This window comes from Plecotus auritus, assembly GCF_963455305.1.
Source record: "Plecotus auritus genome assembly, chromosome: 4".
Classification (NCBI taxonomy): domain Eukaryota; kingdom Metazoa; phylum Chordata; class Mammalia; order Chiroptera; family Vespertilionidae; genus Plecotus; species Plecotus auritus.
Window position 1 is genome coordinate 100,553,761 of NC_137775.1, and position 15,762 is coordinate 100,569,522.

The 15,762-nt window shown below is 49.1% G+C and overlaps 1 protein-coding gene and 1 pseudogene across 5 annotated transcripts; both read left to right on the forward strand.

The window, feature by feature from the left end:
- The first annotated feature begins 1,103 nt into the window (after positions 1-1,103).
- LOC308246991 (HLA class II histocompatibility antigen, DM beta chain) lies at positions 1,104-7,067 on the forward strand. 4 transcript variants are annotated; one of them, XM_080665479.1, is made up of 7 exons: positions 1,104-1,155; positions 1,321-1,382; positions 2,008-2,289; positions 3,538-3,822; positions 5,197-5,313; positions 5,456-5,491; positions 6,062-6,421. In XM_080665479.1, exons 2-7 carry the CDS (start codon positions 1,328-1,330, stop codon positions 6,079-6,081), a joined length of 795 nt encoding a protein of 264 aa, XP_080521605.1. In that variant the 5' UTR covers positions 1,104-1,155; positions 1,321-1,327; the 3' UTR covers positions 6,082-6,421. The 4 variants fall into 4 exon arrangements, with proteins under 4 accessions (XP_080521605.1, XP_080521607.1, XP_080521606.1 ...); XM_080665480.1 differs by having other exon boundaries at positions 1,124-1,382; positions 6,065-7,067; XM_080665478.1 differs by having other exon boundaries at positions 1,124-1,382; positions 6,062-6,423.
- Positions 7,068-13,242: 6,175 nt separating this feature from the next.
- LOC308246749 (GTPase Era, mitochondrial-like) lies at positions 13,243-14,675 on the forward strand (annotated as a pseudogene). Its single transcript has one exon. The product of its transcript is annotated as a GTPase Era, mitochondrial-like (transcript).
- Positions 14,676-15,762: the final 1,087 nt, after the last annotated feature.

The following is a 15,762-nucleotide window of genomic DNA, read 5'->3' on the forward strand; positions in this document are numbered from 1 at the left end:
GCAATAACATAGATGGACATGAGAATATTATGGAAAGTGAAATAAGTCAGTCAGTAAAAACTAAGAACCATATGATTTCTCTCATATGTGGGATATAAAACAGACAGCAAACAGTATAGTGGTTACCAGAGGGAAGGGGGTGAGGGGTAGTAAAAGTAAAGGGGCCGAATATAGTGATGGAGAATGATTTGATTTTGGGTGGTGGGCACACAGTGCAATGTCTATATAGATCTTGTATCATAGACATGTACACTTGAAACCTATATGATCCTGTTAGCCAATGTCACCCCAATAAATTTAATTTAAAAATAAATTCTGTTTTTTTCCAGGGGAAGAAAAGTAGGAAGGATTTATCTTATTTTTCTCATGGCTTCATAATGCAGAGACCTGCCCCGGCTCAGATGGGACCGGTGGGGGAAGCACACAGGGGAGTTTCGAGTTTGGGGCAGACAGGTGAGCTTTGGGCACTGGCCCGTCACCAGCATTTATCAAGGGGTTTAAGTAGGGTTGGACTGCTGGCTGCCCTGAGGTGGCCCAGAGCGTAGGAGGGTAGGGTTTCCTGCTCTGGGAAGCAGAAAGGAGGACATGAAACTCTACTGGCCGGACAAAGGAAGACTGGAGGCCTGGGGGGATTTTCAGGCCATGTCCCTGACGCTGGCGGAGCCTCCTTCCTTTATTCTGCTGTCTTGCTTTGAGGCCGGAGGGAACCCTGCGCTCTCCCGTGCCTCCTTCCTTCTCCGCATTCCTACCTCTGTCACCTGCCCCAGAAGGTCCCTTCCTTGTCCTCAAACTGCTGGGTGTTATGGAATATCTTCCCAACCTACCTCCCTTTAAGGAATAAAATATGTTATCTAGTCGGTCTTTGGGGAGGACATTGAGAGGAAACAGCTTAACCAGCAGGCAGGACTAGTGCAGGTCATTGGATTTCCCTCCATTGACCCAGGAACATCCACATACAGACTGGTTATTCCATTCCACAGTGAGAGCTAAGAGACCAGGAGTTGTTTAGAGCCTAGGGCAAGATGAGATTTACCTAGCAACTGATGACGCTACACTGAGGCACTCACCGATTTGTCTCTATGTTTGTCTCTGGCTATCTAGCCAATCTGACAACCCTCAGTTTGGGATGCGACTTGGGTGAACTGGTAGGAACAAGTTAGTATCTATCACTTATTTACTGGGGATCAAGGGGCCTGGACAATACCATATTCTGCTCAGGGTCTGGAGATCAACACCCAGGCTGGGGTTTCTGGGGCAGGCGAGGACTCAAGGCCCCTGGAAGAGCTGGTCCAGGGGACCGAATGCCCCGCGTCTCCCCAGGCAGATCATGAGCACACTCCTGCGGCTGCTGCTGGGCCTCAGCCTGGGCTGCACCGGAGCAGGTAAGGACATTTCTTCCTGGGACCCGCCTTCCTCTGCTCCTGTTTCGGGGTAGGGGGCTCAGTCTTGTTATTGGGTTTGGACACAATGACTGCTTTGTCTCCCTGCTACATACTCCGATGGCACTTGCACTGTACCTTTGTAGGGGTTATACTAGTAATGAAGCTGTGGAATCATTTGTGTGATAAGGACCTCGGGCTGGGATGGAGGCAAGGGCTGCATCCCCGGCTTCTCCCTCAGTGCCCGGCATGCCGCCAGAGCTTCCTGAATATGTACGGAGTGGATATTTAGTAATACATCCAGCACAGAGCAAGGCTGACTCTTTCTCTTGACCCCTTCTCTCACTCAATAATGTGCCTTGTTGAAGGTCTTGGCCTGGGCAAATTGTCATTTTTAAACATGCAGATAATTTTGGGCCACTCCTGCCCCCATACTTGGTCTCACATAAGGAGGAAACAGGTTCTAAAAACACCTCTGCTGCTACCATCTAATCCCTTAACTGGGGTTCCTGGGGACTCCAGTTCATGGCTTGGTCAGTAGATGCTGCCCAAGGTGGGACACGTGTGTCTGGTCTCTGGGTGTCACTGACCCTGGCTTCTGCCTCGCCCTCTCCTCTGGCTCCTGCAGGCGGCTTTGTGGCCCACATGGAAAGCACCTGTCTGCTGGATGATGATGGGATTCCACAGGATTTCACTTACTGTATCTCCTTCAACAAAGATTTGCTGACCTGCTGGGATCCAAAGGAGGGAGCAATGGTCCCTCGTGAATTTGGGGTGCTGAATTTCTTGGCCACTTACCTCTCAGTTTACCTCAACAACCAGGAAATCCTGCGCCAGCGCTTGTCTGTGGGGCTCCAGGACTGTGCCACACACACACAGCCCTTCTGGGGATCCCTGACCCAAAGGACACGTAAGGAGAGAGGGGTGCGGAGGGGCTTTTAGGAAGCACAGCTGAGAGAGGGGAGGCCAGGGAGGAGCCCTGCAGGCAAGGGGTTTGAGATTTGGGCAGAAAATGTGTGGACCTGGATGTAAAAAGAGGGAGGGTTGGCCCTAAAGCGGACATAGGTGGTCGGCAGGGGTGGAGGAGGCACAGAGGAGGGGAGGTGATGCTTGAGCCCTCATGCAGCTCTGGAGGGGACAGTCAGCTGTTTTCCTCCTAGGCAGGCATCTCCGGGGGCAGGTCCCAGCTCCACCGGGCGTGTCAGAATAGCCAGGATGGCTTCCCCACGCGCACGCCTTTCTGTCCCAGGATCTGAGCTTTCAGGTCTGGGGTGGCCCCGGGCATGGGAGCTGAGGGAAGCCTCCGACCGTGTATGCTCTCTGCACTGAGAATGACTCAGAGTGGTCTAAGGAGACTTGGTCTCCACAGGGCAGAGTACTGTGTCCTGAGGTGTGGTTTCTGAGCCACCTTTCTCGGAATTGCCTGGGGAAGGTGCTCCTGAAAAGTGCAAGCCCTTGCGAGCCCCTCGGACCCATGGAATGACAACCCCTGGGGATTCACCGAGGGAATCTGCATGTTACCACAGCTTCTGGGATTTTGTTTGAAAAGCACCAAGATAGAGGCAAGCAGGAGGGTGACCTAGGAGAGTAAACTAGTAAAAACGTGCACATTAACAATCACATTAATTTGAACTACATTTATCCAAATTTAAGAGAGTCTTGAGTTGGGCTTGTTTCCTTAAATTATGTGAGGAAAAAGGGCTTTATTTAGCAAATTAATTTGTTGAATGAGGTTTGAGGACAAAGTCTTTTTCTACCTTACATAAACCCTAATTTATAACTCAGGACCACCATCAGCTTATGTTTCTGAGATAAATACAGGGCCGCCTGGAACAGCTTGCAGTTCAGACCTGGCTCATGCTTATTGTGATCAAACATAATTTTGGAGAAGAAAAAACGGGAGGGGCAGTGAAGGAATGGGAGAAAATAAAGAGCAAAGCAGGAGTAAATCCTAATTCCTTATTTCAAAGGGATGTGTGGTGGCCTGGGTGTGCATGGGGAGGGTGGTTTGGCAAACTCCATGAAGAATTAAAGAAGGAAAAAAAGCCAAACAAAACCAAAATAAACAAACATAAAAAAAAAAAGGAATTAAAGAAGGAAGAAGCCAGGTCGGAGAAAAGGCTCTCCCTCCTTCCTGACGGCCGTTTCCTCCGTGCAGGGCCACCATCTGTGCAAGTAGCCAAAGCCACTCCTTTCAACACGAGGGAGCCCGTGATGCTGGCCTGCTACGTGTGGGGCTTCTACCCGGCTGATGTGACAGTCATGTGGATGAAGAACGGGCAGCTTGTCCCCCCTCATGGCAGTGCCCATAAGATTGTCCAGCCCAATGGAGACTGGACTTACCAGACCCTCTCCCATTTAGCCACAACACCCTCTTTCGGGGACACCTATACCTGTGTGGTGGAACACTTTGGGGCTCCTGAGACCATCCTTCAGGACTGGAGTAAGTGCATGGTAGGGGATTGGGGGGAGGGTACGGGTTAAAGCAGAGAGCTATTGCATGTGGTGGTTGGAAGTGAACACCAATATTTCAGCAGAGGAAGTGAGATGTGGAGAGGTCCATGGTGTATGGGAGAGAGGGAGATGCGAGAATGACAAGTGGGTCTGGAGGGGCTATGGAGGGCTTATGACTGGAGATGGGATACAGGAACGGAGAGTCAGTTATTGTTGCCGTTGTTATGGTGGTGTGGTTGATGTCATGTGCTTGTCTGAGGTGGGAGGGGAACAGGGCTGTCCTGAAAAGAGGATGTAGATTTCAGAACCAAAAATTGTGATGTAATATTCTAGGGTCCTCAGATGTCCACTGTTCTGTTGTCGGGTCAGGAATGGGAATTGGAGAAGTAAAGAAGGTTGCAGAAGAAAGGGCACTCTCTCCTGGTCTGGGGCAGTGCTGGATTTGAGCTGCTCTATCAGGGAGGAAAAGCTGTGGCTGGTGGATGCTTGGGTGTGCATGCTTGGGGGCTAAAGAACAAGAAACCAGTCATGATTGCTCAAACCCCAGGACTGGAGGTAGTGAAATGAACTGAGAGAAGTTGCACTCAGATCTGGGGATCCTTGGGAAAGAGAAGAGGAAGAAATGAGGAAGAGGAAGTGTGTAGAAAGGACCAGGGAACAGGATTCCACACTGACTGCTGAGAGCAGACATCTCCCTGTGGGAATTGTGTGTCTTGTTGGGCAGCTAAGAAGGTCATGAGGAACAGAGAGTGGAACCCACAGGCTCACCTGAGCTCTCCTGGGAAAGTCTCCTTCACAGCCTGCCCAAGAAGTTCCCTCTGGTGGTGGAATGTTCATTAAACATGAGAAAGGAATCCAGGTGGGACAGGACTTAGAGTAGCATCAGCTCTAGGCTGTGAATGGGCTGGAGACAGCTTCTGGAAGAACACATGGGAAATCCGGATGTGGATAGGAGGAGACACGTAGCTCGTGGAATAGAACCACAGGAAGTTAGGAAAGGTGGAAAGACATTTTAATAGGAAAAACTCAGAGTGAGTAAGGGAGCAGACATTGTCACCATGGGTCATTGGAAAGGGGAATGAGGAACCCTTTATTCTTTGGTGAGGGTGCCTCTGGGGTGAAGGAAGAGAGGCCCCACCATATTTGAGAGGAACTAGAAGCCAGGGTGCGAACTCTAGGGGTCCCTTACGATTATTCTAGGAATATTCATAGGATGGGAGTTTTGAGGAGTGAGGTGGTGTGAGCTAGACCTTTGGGGTTGGAAAAAAGCCCCTTTGAATCTGCTAGGTGGAGGTTGAAATAAATAAACTTGCTCTGGGGATGAGCAGCAGAGATTGGTTCTAGTAGGTTTCTGTTTTTGTAGCACCTGGACTGTCCCCAGAGCAGACGGTGAAGGTTTCTGTGTCTGTAGCGGCTCTGGGCCTGGGCCTCATCATCTTCTCCCTGGGTTTGCTCAGCTGGCGGAGAGCTGGCTCCTCTGGTGAGTGGCCTTCCTGAACTCCCAATCTCCACTCACTCCTGTCTGTGATTGGTTCTCCCATTGATACTTCATTTGCTGTGAATAATGCCAGATACTTTTATCCACAAAGACTTCCCTCTAATCAACTATTTTTCTCTCCTAGGCTATACTGTCCTCGCTGGGTCCACTTATCCAGAAGGTAACATCTGTGTTGGTCTGTTTGCCTACAGGCCCTTTGGGAGGGGTGAAGTTTGAGGGGTCAGTGTTGGGTTCAGCTAGCGGTGCTTTCTGGAGGGGTGAGCTTCCACCAGGATCAGGCCAAGAGTATGAGTTAGCCCGCACTCTTGGGATTAGGAGCTGCTTCCTGTGTGTGCCTACCTTCCTCTTCTACTCAGTGGAGTGTCTACAGCAGCGGTTCTCAACCTGTGGGTCACAACCCCTTTGGGGGTCAAACGACCCTTTCACAGGGGTCGCCTAAGACATCCTGCATATCAGATATTTACATTACGATTCATAACAGTAGCAAAATTACAGTTATGAAGTAGCAACGAAAATAATTTTATGGTTGGGGGTCACCACAACATGAGGAACTGTATCAAAGGGTCGCAGCATTAGAAAGGTTGAGAACCACTGGTCTACAGGGAGGAGGCTGCGGGTGGCTCCGGGATTTTCTGTATCCCTGTATTAAGGGCTCTGGCATGATGGTCATAGAGACAAACGTTGGGGTCAGGTTGGTTTGAAGCCTGTTATCTCCTTTTTATTTCTTCAGCAGGTCGGCACATTTCCTAGAGGCAGGATTCTGCAGCTTCCACTCCACAAGAGAAAGATTCAAACTCTTAGTGATGTCTGCGCCCCTTCAACATCCTCAAACCTCCGATTTCTCTGGAATCCCACAGATTCTCCATCCAATTCTTTGAGTTTCCCAGTCTCCTCCCTATGTAAACCTTAGCAACTTGGAGGAGCTCATTTCTGGGAATATTCTGTAACCAAGTTATTGTCCAAGGCTATATTTCTGGGGTGAATATAATCTGGGGAAGGAGGCCAAAGTTCCTCCTCGGGGCCCCGCTATGACACTCGGGCAGTGAGTCGCTGGTGACATCACTGAGGAATAAACTCTGGTGGAAGCATTGCTTTTCCCGTCTTTTCCTGAGGCGCTGGGGAGGGGCTATGCGCAGAGTTGGGGGCTGGGGTTGATGCTCTCCTACTTGAGTGGAGGAGTTCTTCCATTTCTCCATCTAGAAAGACAGAATTTGGGGCAGTTTTTAAATTTGTAATTTATAAGAAGAAATTGAACTGTGGTGGGATGGACTCACGGAGTAGAGGAAGGTGTTAACAGTTCATCTTGCTTGCTTCATAAGGGATCCTATGAGGATGAAATGAGCTTATACTTGTAAACGGCTAAGAACATTGCGTGGCACAAAGCGAGCCCACGGTAGTGACGTTAACTATGATCAGTTACTCAACTTTCTGGGCCAGGCATTGTACCAGGTGCTTCACATGCATCATTTCATTCCATCCTCATCACAACCCTGACAGACCCTCAGTCAGGATCCAAGGGCGGAGCTTAACCTCAGACCTGAGTTCTGGGAGCCTACGTGGGGCAGGGAACAGAGCTGAGTGCCCATCATGACCTTGCCCTAGGCTGAGAGCTTTATGTTTGTATCTCACCATAACCCATAACCCCATAAGGAACAGATTGTCTCCCTCCACATCACACACGAAGAAAGGGAGGTTCAGAAAGGTTCAATAACCTGTCTAAGGTCACAGACAGATTTAAAAAAAAAATTTAAATTGATTTGAGAGGGGGAGAGAGAGAGAGGCATCGATCTGTTGTTCCACCCATCCATGCGCTCATTGGCTGCTTCCTGTGTGTGCCCTGGTGAGGGATGGAACCCACAACCCTGGCACATCCAGACAGAGCTCTGACCAACTGAGCTACTGGCCAGGACAAAGAACAGATTCTTTAGAGGATGGCTGTCTACCTGAGCCGAAGTAACTAGACTGCTTTATTCTGAGGCCCCTGGTGCGGGTGAGCACACTGCTCTTCAGAGCCAGCCTCCCGTTCCCCCCCACCCCAACCCAAGGGGCACCCCTGTTGGGGGCTGGTTTCAAATTGCGGAAGCCAGGTGCTGTTTGCACCCAGCAAAGGGCCAGGCCTGCTGCACACAGAAAGCTGCTGTGCAGCCCCGTCTGGAAGGAGAGCTGGATGCTGGACTTCAGGCAGAGAAGGGAAGCCAGGAGCGAAAACAAGTGCTGGAGGAGCTTAGCCCAGCAGCGGACTGTGGCAGGAGGGCCAGGGGCCAGGCGGGCCGTGTGGGGTCTCTAGATAGGAGCACCACGAGGAGTCTGAGGAGCTGGGGGCAGGAGATTTGGGACTCTCCTGTGTGCGCTGTCCAGGGTTGGGGGTGCGTGGACAGTGTCTATGGGGACAGGCCTGCCTGAGAGTGGGCGGAGCCCCATTCAATCAGACTTGATGTCCCAAGTCGGTGCTCAGTGTTTGTCCAGTCAGTGAACCGATGGCCTCCACACCGTGGTTTCCCTGCGGACTCTGTGGTCAGGGCATCTCTGGGAGGAGTTTAAAGGAGGTCACGGGGAGGGGAGAGCTCATGAATTCAAAATGTTTATTCTCTGAGCAAGACCATGGAGTTTGGAAGAGAAGGGTGCAGGGTGCTAATCGCTAAATGTAGGCTCAGAAACTAATCTCCAGACCCTTGATCAGTTCTGTGTTTCATTGTAAGTTTTTAGATAGTGTTCACTTAGTTAGCGTGGGCACCATGTACTAACCCTCCACCATACTGCCCGCGTTTCCTTTAATAACTTGTGTTCGAAGGCTTGTCATGCTTCATTTTCATTTTTCCACCCATTGTTCTTGTTTCTGCTTGTTTGACAGAAAATTCCCTTTGAAATTCTAGTCTAGCCCGGGGTGGGCTTTGCGTCTTGGCCACGCCTGGCCGGTTTGGAGAAGCTGTGCATCGGGCGGGCCTGGGTCTGGTCACAGCGGAGGGAGGCACGGACAGGGCCCCAGGGCAGGAAGTGGGTCAGCTAGTTGGACAGCTTCCAGGCCTCTGGAGACATCCGTACCCTGACCGTGAGGTTTTTGTTTTATCCAGATGTGGAGCAGGGAAAAGTGCCCTGTAGGTCTCCTGGGGCCCAGCACAGCAGGTCGCAACAGGGAGAGAAGGGAGGATGTACAAGTCATTACACAGGGGAGTGCCTGGTGCCTGGAAGGGAGGTGGACGAGGGATAACGGGCCAGCTCCAGGGCTGAAAGGACAGTAGAGTGTGGAACAGAATGAAATTCCCAAAAGGTATGTGTGTGTGAGAGAGAGAAAGTGTTGGGTTTTGGATTATCTAGTCCAAGTGGTACAACAAATAATTCTCTTTCTTCAATGTCTTATGTAGGTTTTTTTTAAATCCTCACCTGAAGATATTTTTCCATTGATTTTTAGAGAGAGTTGAAGAGACAGGGAAAAACAGATAGAAATATCAACAGAGAAACACATCAATTGGTTACCTCGAGCCTGCAACCAAGGTATGTGCCCTTGACCGGAATCAAACCCGGGACCCTTCAGTCCACAGGCTGATGCTCTATCCACTGAGCCAAACCATCTAGGGTGTCTTGTTTGTTTTAAAAGCTGAACTTGGAGCTGGAATTGACTTTGAAGGTCATGCAGCCCTATTCTTCACCATCAAAGAACTGGCTGTGGAAAAAACCTCCTTCTCTTAGAAACCAAGATGGCGGCATAGGTAAGCACCTAAACTGCTGCCTCGCACAACAATTTCAAAACTACAACTAAAAGACAGAACGGACACCATCCAGAACCACAGGAAAGCTGGCTGAGTGAAAATTCTACAACTAGAAGGAAAGAGAAAAGCTCACAGAGAATTGGAGGTATGGCAAAGGGTCTTTGTGCGTGCAGAGAGGAAGGGCGGCTGAGAGCCTGGCTGACTTTCTCTGGCGGAAGGGGAAAGGAAGCCCCCGACCGCACTGAACCCCAGTTCTGACTGCACTGAATCCCAGTTCCAGGCGAGCCCCTGGGGACCCACGCTCTTACTGGGGGGAATCTGGACTCTTGGGCGGAGACTCGGGAACCGGGAAAGGCAGAGGTCTGAAGGCGCGCGTGTGCCGGTGTGCACAAAGGCTGCGGAGGTTGCCACAGGTTTTCCCTAGTGGAAGGGAGTCAGAAGCTCCTGACTGCACTGAGCCCCAGTTCTGACTGCACTGAACCCCAGTTCCAGGCGAGCCCCTGGGGACCCACGCTCTTGTGGGGGGAATCTGGACTCTCGGGCGGAGACTCGGGAGCCGGGGAAGGCAGAGGTCTGAAGGCGCACACGTGCGCGCAAGGGCAAGGCTGACGGGAAGCCAAGACTCTGTTCCGCCTTGAGACTCCACCCCATCCAAGCTGAGCACAGAGGTTATTGCAATTTGGCAAGTCTAATTCTATAAGGCTGTCTCCAGCACCGATCTTCTCCCAGTGTAGACACAGCTGATCATTACAGCCAACTGGCCTAGAGGTCAATTCCTCCCAGTGATACCAACAACAATCAAGACTTAATTACAACAAGGCTGTACACACACTCCACAAAGGGGTGCACCAAGAGTGTCCACCTCAGGTTAACTGGGGAGGCTGACCCACTGGGCCATATAGGAAACCTAGCACACAAATCTACCCTACCAACTCAGGGAAGCAGTGAAAATGCGGCGTCAAAGAAACAGATCACAAACGAAAGAAATGGAGGAAAACAAATGACTGGATATAGAATTCAAAACCACGGTTATAAGGCTTTTCAAGAATATCCTAGAAAAGGCCGATAAATATAACGAGACCCTCGAAGATATGAAAAAGGACCAACTAGAAATTAAACATACACTGACTGAAATAAAAAATATTATACAGAGACCCAAAAACAGAATAGAGGAACACAAGAATCAAGTCAAAGAATTGAAATACAAAGAAGCAAAAAACACTCAACCGAAAAAGCAAAAAGCAAAAAGCAAAAAAAAAAATCCAAAAGTTGAAGATAGTGTAAGGAGCCTCTGGGACAACCTCAAGCGTACCAACATCAGAATTATGGGGGTGCCAGAAGAAGAGAGAGAGCAAGATACTGAAAACCTATTGGAAGAAATAATGACCGAAAACTTGCCCCACCTGGTGAAAGAAATAGACTTACAAATCCAGGAAGTGCACAGAACCCCAAACAAAAGGAACCCAAAGAGGACCACACCAAGACACATCATAATTAAAATGCCAAGAGCAAAAGACAAAGAGAGAATATTAAAAGCAGCAAGAGAAAAACAGTTAATTACCTACAAGGGAGCACCCATACGACTGTCAGCTGATTTCTCAACAGAAACTATGCAGGCCAGACGGGAGTGGCAAGAAATTTTCAATGTGATGAATAGCAAGAATCTACAACCAAGATTACTCTACCCAGCAAAGCTATCATTCAGAATTGAAGGGTAGATAAAGAGCTTCATAGATAAGAAAAAGCTAAAGGAGTTCATCACCACCAAACCAGTATTATATGAAATGCTGAAAGGTATTCTTAAAGAAGAGGAAGAAGAAAAAAGTAAAGATAAAAATTATGAACAACAAATACATATCTATCAACAAGTGAACCTAAAAATCAAGTGAATTAAAAACCTGAGGAACAGAATAATCTGGTGAATATAATAGAATCAGGGGCATAGAAAGGGAGTGGACTGATAATTCTCAGGGAGAAAGGGGTATGGGGTGTTCAGGAAGAGACTGGACAAAAATCATACACCTATGGATGAGGACAGTGTGGGGGAGGTAAGGGCAGAAGGTGGGGTGGGAACCGGGTGGAGGGGAGCTATGGGGGGAAAAAGGAGAAACAATTGTAATAATCTGAATAAAGATTTATTAAAAAAAAAAAAAAAAAAAAGGACTGGCTGTGTGTCCAGGAGGGCACCCACATTGCAGGGAGAACTCAACCCTCCGGGCAGTACCACTACTTCAGGGAATGTGTTGGCTTCAAGTCTGACGTTTTCTTTTGACCATTAAAGATAATGGGAATGAAACCCAAATATACAGCGGTGTGTGTGCATGTGTGCGGGCGCGTGCACGCGTGTCCTCAGCCTTCTGTCCTGTATTCCAGGTCCGCTCTGTTTTCTGACTCATGCACACATTCATGTGAAAGGAACAGACAAGATTGGTATTTAATCTCAATGTTTATCTAGGAAAATTATATTTCGATCATCTTCTCAAGTAATTCTGTTTGCAAAGTAAAATTAGGGAAATGAGATGACAGGTGAGGGTGGAGTCTAACCCCTTCCCCACTTTGGTTTCGCGTGGAGTGCCTGCCATTCCCAGGAGCCCTCACACTGCCTTGAAGTAGGGCCTGGGCCACTCCTCCTTGTGCTTTCTGCCACCCTTGGCCAGACTGTCCCCAGGGCTGCAGAGAGTGGAGAGGCCTCAAACCTATAGAAATCATGCTCAGACAGGGGCTCGCTGCCCCCGCCCCCACTTCCTCTCCCACAGTTTCATTGCGTATGAGGGTTCCAAGAGCCTCTGGCCAGGCCGCTCTGGGACAGTGAATGAGCAACAAATGGCTTTCACTGTGTCAGGACCACAACAGAAAAGAGGGCTCACTCCAAGGAGGCTAGTCCAAGGAGAGTCTATTTACAAGGCAGTGTTTACAAAGAAGGAGGTGCAGGATGGTGCAGGGACCTGGCACGTAGCTGAGCTCCCCAGGCCTGAAGAAACAGGGACTGGCGGTTATCAACTCAGGAGGACAGCGAGCTTTAGTGAGTATCCACTTGCCGGGAGCAGTTCCCCCAGTCAAGGGACACAGCCAGCCCGAGGTGATCTTCAGGGAGGGAGCCAAGGGCACAAAAACCCTGACCTCGCCCGCCTCCCTGGCTTTCAAGGCGAGGTCAGGGCTGAAAGCAAGGAGCTCGGCACCTGTGCTGTCCTGCAGGCCGGCAGTGGGCCAGTCACCAGGGCAGAGGAGTGTGGGTCGGGAAGGACAGCTGGAGGGCCGTGGGCACGTGTGCAATATGAAGGAAAGGCTGGTGAGTCTTTCTTCCTGGCTTGCAGATGGCTGCCTTCTGGTCCTCACTTGGCGATCACGGAGTGGAGAGAGGAAATAGTTTGATCTCTCTTTCTCTCTCTTTTTTTTAATCCTCACCTGAGGATATTTTTCCATTGATTTTTTTAGAGAGAGTGGAAGGGAGAGAGGAGAGGGGGGGAGAGAGAGAGAGAGAAACATTGATGTGAGAGAGACACAACTGTTTGCTTCCCACATGCACCCTGACCAGGGCCAGGGATCCAGCCTGCAACCAAGGTATGTGCCCTTGACCAAGAAATGACCCCAAGACACCTTGGTATGAGGGCCAATGCTCTAACCACTGAACAACCAGCTAGGGCTTTTTCTCTTTTTATAAGGACACTAATCCTATCAGATCAGGGCCCTTCACTTATGACCTCATCTAACCCTAATTAAGGTCCTATCTCCAAATTCATTAGGCATTAGAGCTTCAATATATGAATTTTGGGCAGGGGGCAAAATTCAGCCTCTAGTAATATGGGAGGGCTTTTGGGGGGTTATTTTATTTTTTTTCTCTGTTTTTCATTTCTGTTTATTTTATTTTTCTTTTCTGTGGCTTACTTGAACTTTTTTTTTTTATAATTTGGTTTCTATTTATCTACTAGAGACCCGATGCATGAAATTTGTGCAAGGGGCTCGGCCCTCGCAGCTCTGGCTGCCCCGTGGCCCCAAGGCACCGCCCTCCTTCCACTGGTCATTCCAGAAGGTTGTTCCAGAAGGTTGTTCCTCCGTCTGGTCTAATTAGCATAGTAGCTCTTTATTATAAAGGATGGCGTTTTTGAGCATATCTTTTGTATAGCAACTTCAGTGGGTTGTTTTAGGTGTAACATCATATATACATAATTATCCCTGTCTACTGTGTCATCATTTACCAGTTTGAATGAAGTATGGAAACCTTACTTCCCTTTATCTCCCTTTTTCTTCCCTCATTTATCATTTAACTAGTGGCTCAGTGCACAAATCTGTGAACATTGAAAGGAAATTAATTAGAGCAGTGTTAGGGTTTTGGCAGCTGGGCCCTGTCGCCGCGAGGGAGTGGGCGACCCGATTCCAGTCACTCTTGGGCTGTCAGTAGAGGTGCGTGTCCTGTGTGGCAGGCGCCACTTCCTCTGGTCCCCTCTTGGCCTCAGCTTCTAGGTGTTATGGCCCGAACTCGGCCCTGGATCGCTTCCTCAGACTCTCTCAGCCCAACAGTTCATTAACGTTGACTCCTCGCGTCCCCACCGTGTCCATGAACAGAGATGAGCAGAATCTCCTCTTGGCTCATGCCCCCAACATGCCTGCGAATCCCCGTGTCCTACGAGTGGCCATTCTGGGTGCCCCGAATGCAGGAAAGTCAACACTCTCCAACCAGCTGCTGGGCCGAAAATGTTTCCTGTCTCCAAGAAGGTTCACACTACTCGCTGCCAGGCTCTGGGGGTCCTCACAGAGGAAGAGGCTCAGGTGATTCTACTTGACACACCTGGCCTGATCAGCCCTGCTGAAAAAAAAAGGCACAATCTGGAGCTCTCTTTGCTGGAAGATCCACGGAAGAGCATGGAATCTGCTGATCTGGTTATGGTTCTGTGGATGTCTCTGACAAGTGTCTCGGAACCAGCTCAGCCCCCAAGTGCTCCAGTGCTTGACCCAGTTCTCCCAAGTCCCCAGCATCCTTGTCATGAACAAGGTAGATAGCCTAAAGCAGAAATCAGTTCTCCTGGAGCTCACGGCAGCCCTCACTGAAGGAGAGGTCAATGGCAAGAAGCTCAAGATAAGGCAGGCCTTCCAGTCACAGCCAGGCATCAGTTGCCCCAGCCCAGCAGCTAAGGACCCAAACACACAGTCTGTTAGAGGCCCTCGGAAGATTGGCTGGCCCCACTTCCAAGAGATCTTCATGTTGTCAGCCCTAAGCCAGGAGGATGTGAAAATACTAAAGCAATACCTCCTGGCACAGGCCCGGCCAGGGCCCTGGGAGTTTCATCGTGAAGTCCTCACTAGCCAGACACCTGAGGAGATCTGCTCCAACATCATCCGAGAGAAACTCCTAGAGCACATGCCCCAGGAGATGCCCTACAGTGTGCAGCAGAAAACAATTGTGTGGGAGGAAGGGCCAAGTGGGCAGCTGGTGATCCTACAGAGGCTTCTGGTGCCCAAAGAATCACATGTGAGGATCCTGATTGGTCCTAAGGGGAGCCTGATCTCCCGGATTGCAGATGAGGTGGGCCGAGACCTCATGAACATCTTTCTCTGTGATGTTCAGCTACGCCTCTCTGTGAAGCTCTTCGATGACCAACCTCTGCTATCACAGCCCATGCTTCTGGCAGGAGCTACTGACCAGAATTGTCCCTGCCTGGAACCTGCAGAGACTAGTGAGGGGCATGGATACTGACTGACTGGCTAACTCTGGCTGGCCTAGTCTGCACAGCCCCTGCCCAGCCATGTCTTGTGTTGGAGGAAGGAACCTATCTTAGCTCAGTCCCCAGGTAATTCCTCTCACTGGGGACACAGGTACTTTGGTCTAGAAGTTGGCCCGTTGGTAGGAGCAGTGCCACCCTGCTTCCTCCTGTCATTGGGCCCAGAGTTTCTCCCTGAGTTGTCAGTGGTTAGCAGAGAGATATTTTTTAAAAAAATTCTTTATTGTTAAAAGTATTACATAAGTCTCCTTTTTCCCCCATTGACCTCTCCCCAGCCGCTCCCACCACCCAGAAAGGAGATCTTTTTCCTCCCCTTTCAGATCCTCCACCTTGAAGTCACATAAGGACCCATGTGTCCTGAGTGAGATAGTACCTCCCACCCCATCATTCTCCCCATTCTTGGATGCTAATAAAGTTAAAAGACAAGCAAAAAAAAAAAAAAAAAAAAAAAAAAAAAAAAAAAAAAAGAAAGAAAGAAAGGAAATTAATTAATTAGAAGAAATATTTTAATATTGCTATTCGCCCTTTCTCTATAATAGAAGTGTCAACCAAATTCATGATTGACAATGACAGATGGAAACACACACGTGCAATTGGCGCCAGTGAGAGCTTTATATGTATGGCGCATGTGCGAGTCAACTTAGCCTTTTATATATATAGAATAAACTTGCTTAATTAGACCTGCTTTCTGATTTAGCTAAACTTTTTCCACCCCAGTGAAGCACCCCAACTTCTCTTTCAGGTAATTATTGACAACACAGCAGTAAATATCAACACGAAGCAGATTATTATTGTAGATCATGCAGGGAGAACAAAAGGTAAAATATTTAACTGCAGCAGTGTCTACTATATTCTGCACAGTGAGAAAACCTGAAGTCATTTTCAAGGTCCACTATTTCTTACTTCTTTTCAGTCAGATCAAGTTTCTAAGCTTTCTAAATCTCTGTTTTCTGGCTAATGAAAAGAAAATAGGATTCCATCGAGTCTCCTATCTACCTACTCCAGGA

What these genes read in the sequence shown, in the direction of transcription:
- LOC308246991 (XM_080665479.1), top strand. Translation starts at nt 1,328, where the DNA reads ATGAGCACACTCCTGCGGCTGCTGCTGGGCCTCAGCCTGGGCTGCACC. An exon ending in CCTGGGCTGCACCGGAGCAG is followed by an intron (nt 1,383 to 2,007) that starts GTAAGGACATTT and finishes TGGCTCCTGCAG; the next exon opens with GCGGCTTTGTGGCCCACATG. An exon ending in GCGGAGAGCTGGCTCCTCTG is followed by an intron (nt 5,314 to 5,455) that starts GTGAGTGGCCTT and finishes TTTCTCTCCTAG; the next exon opens with GCTATACTGTCCTCGCTGGG.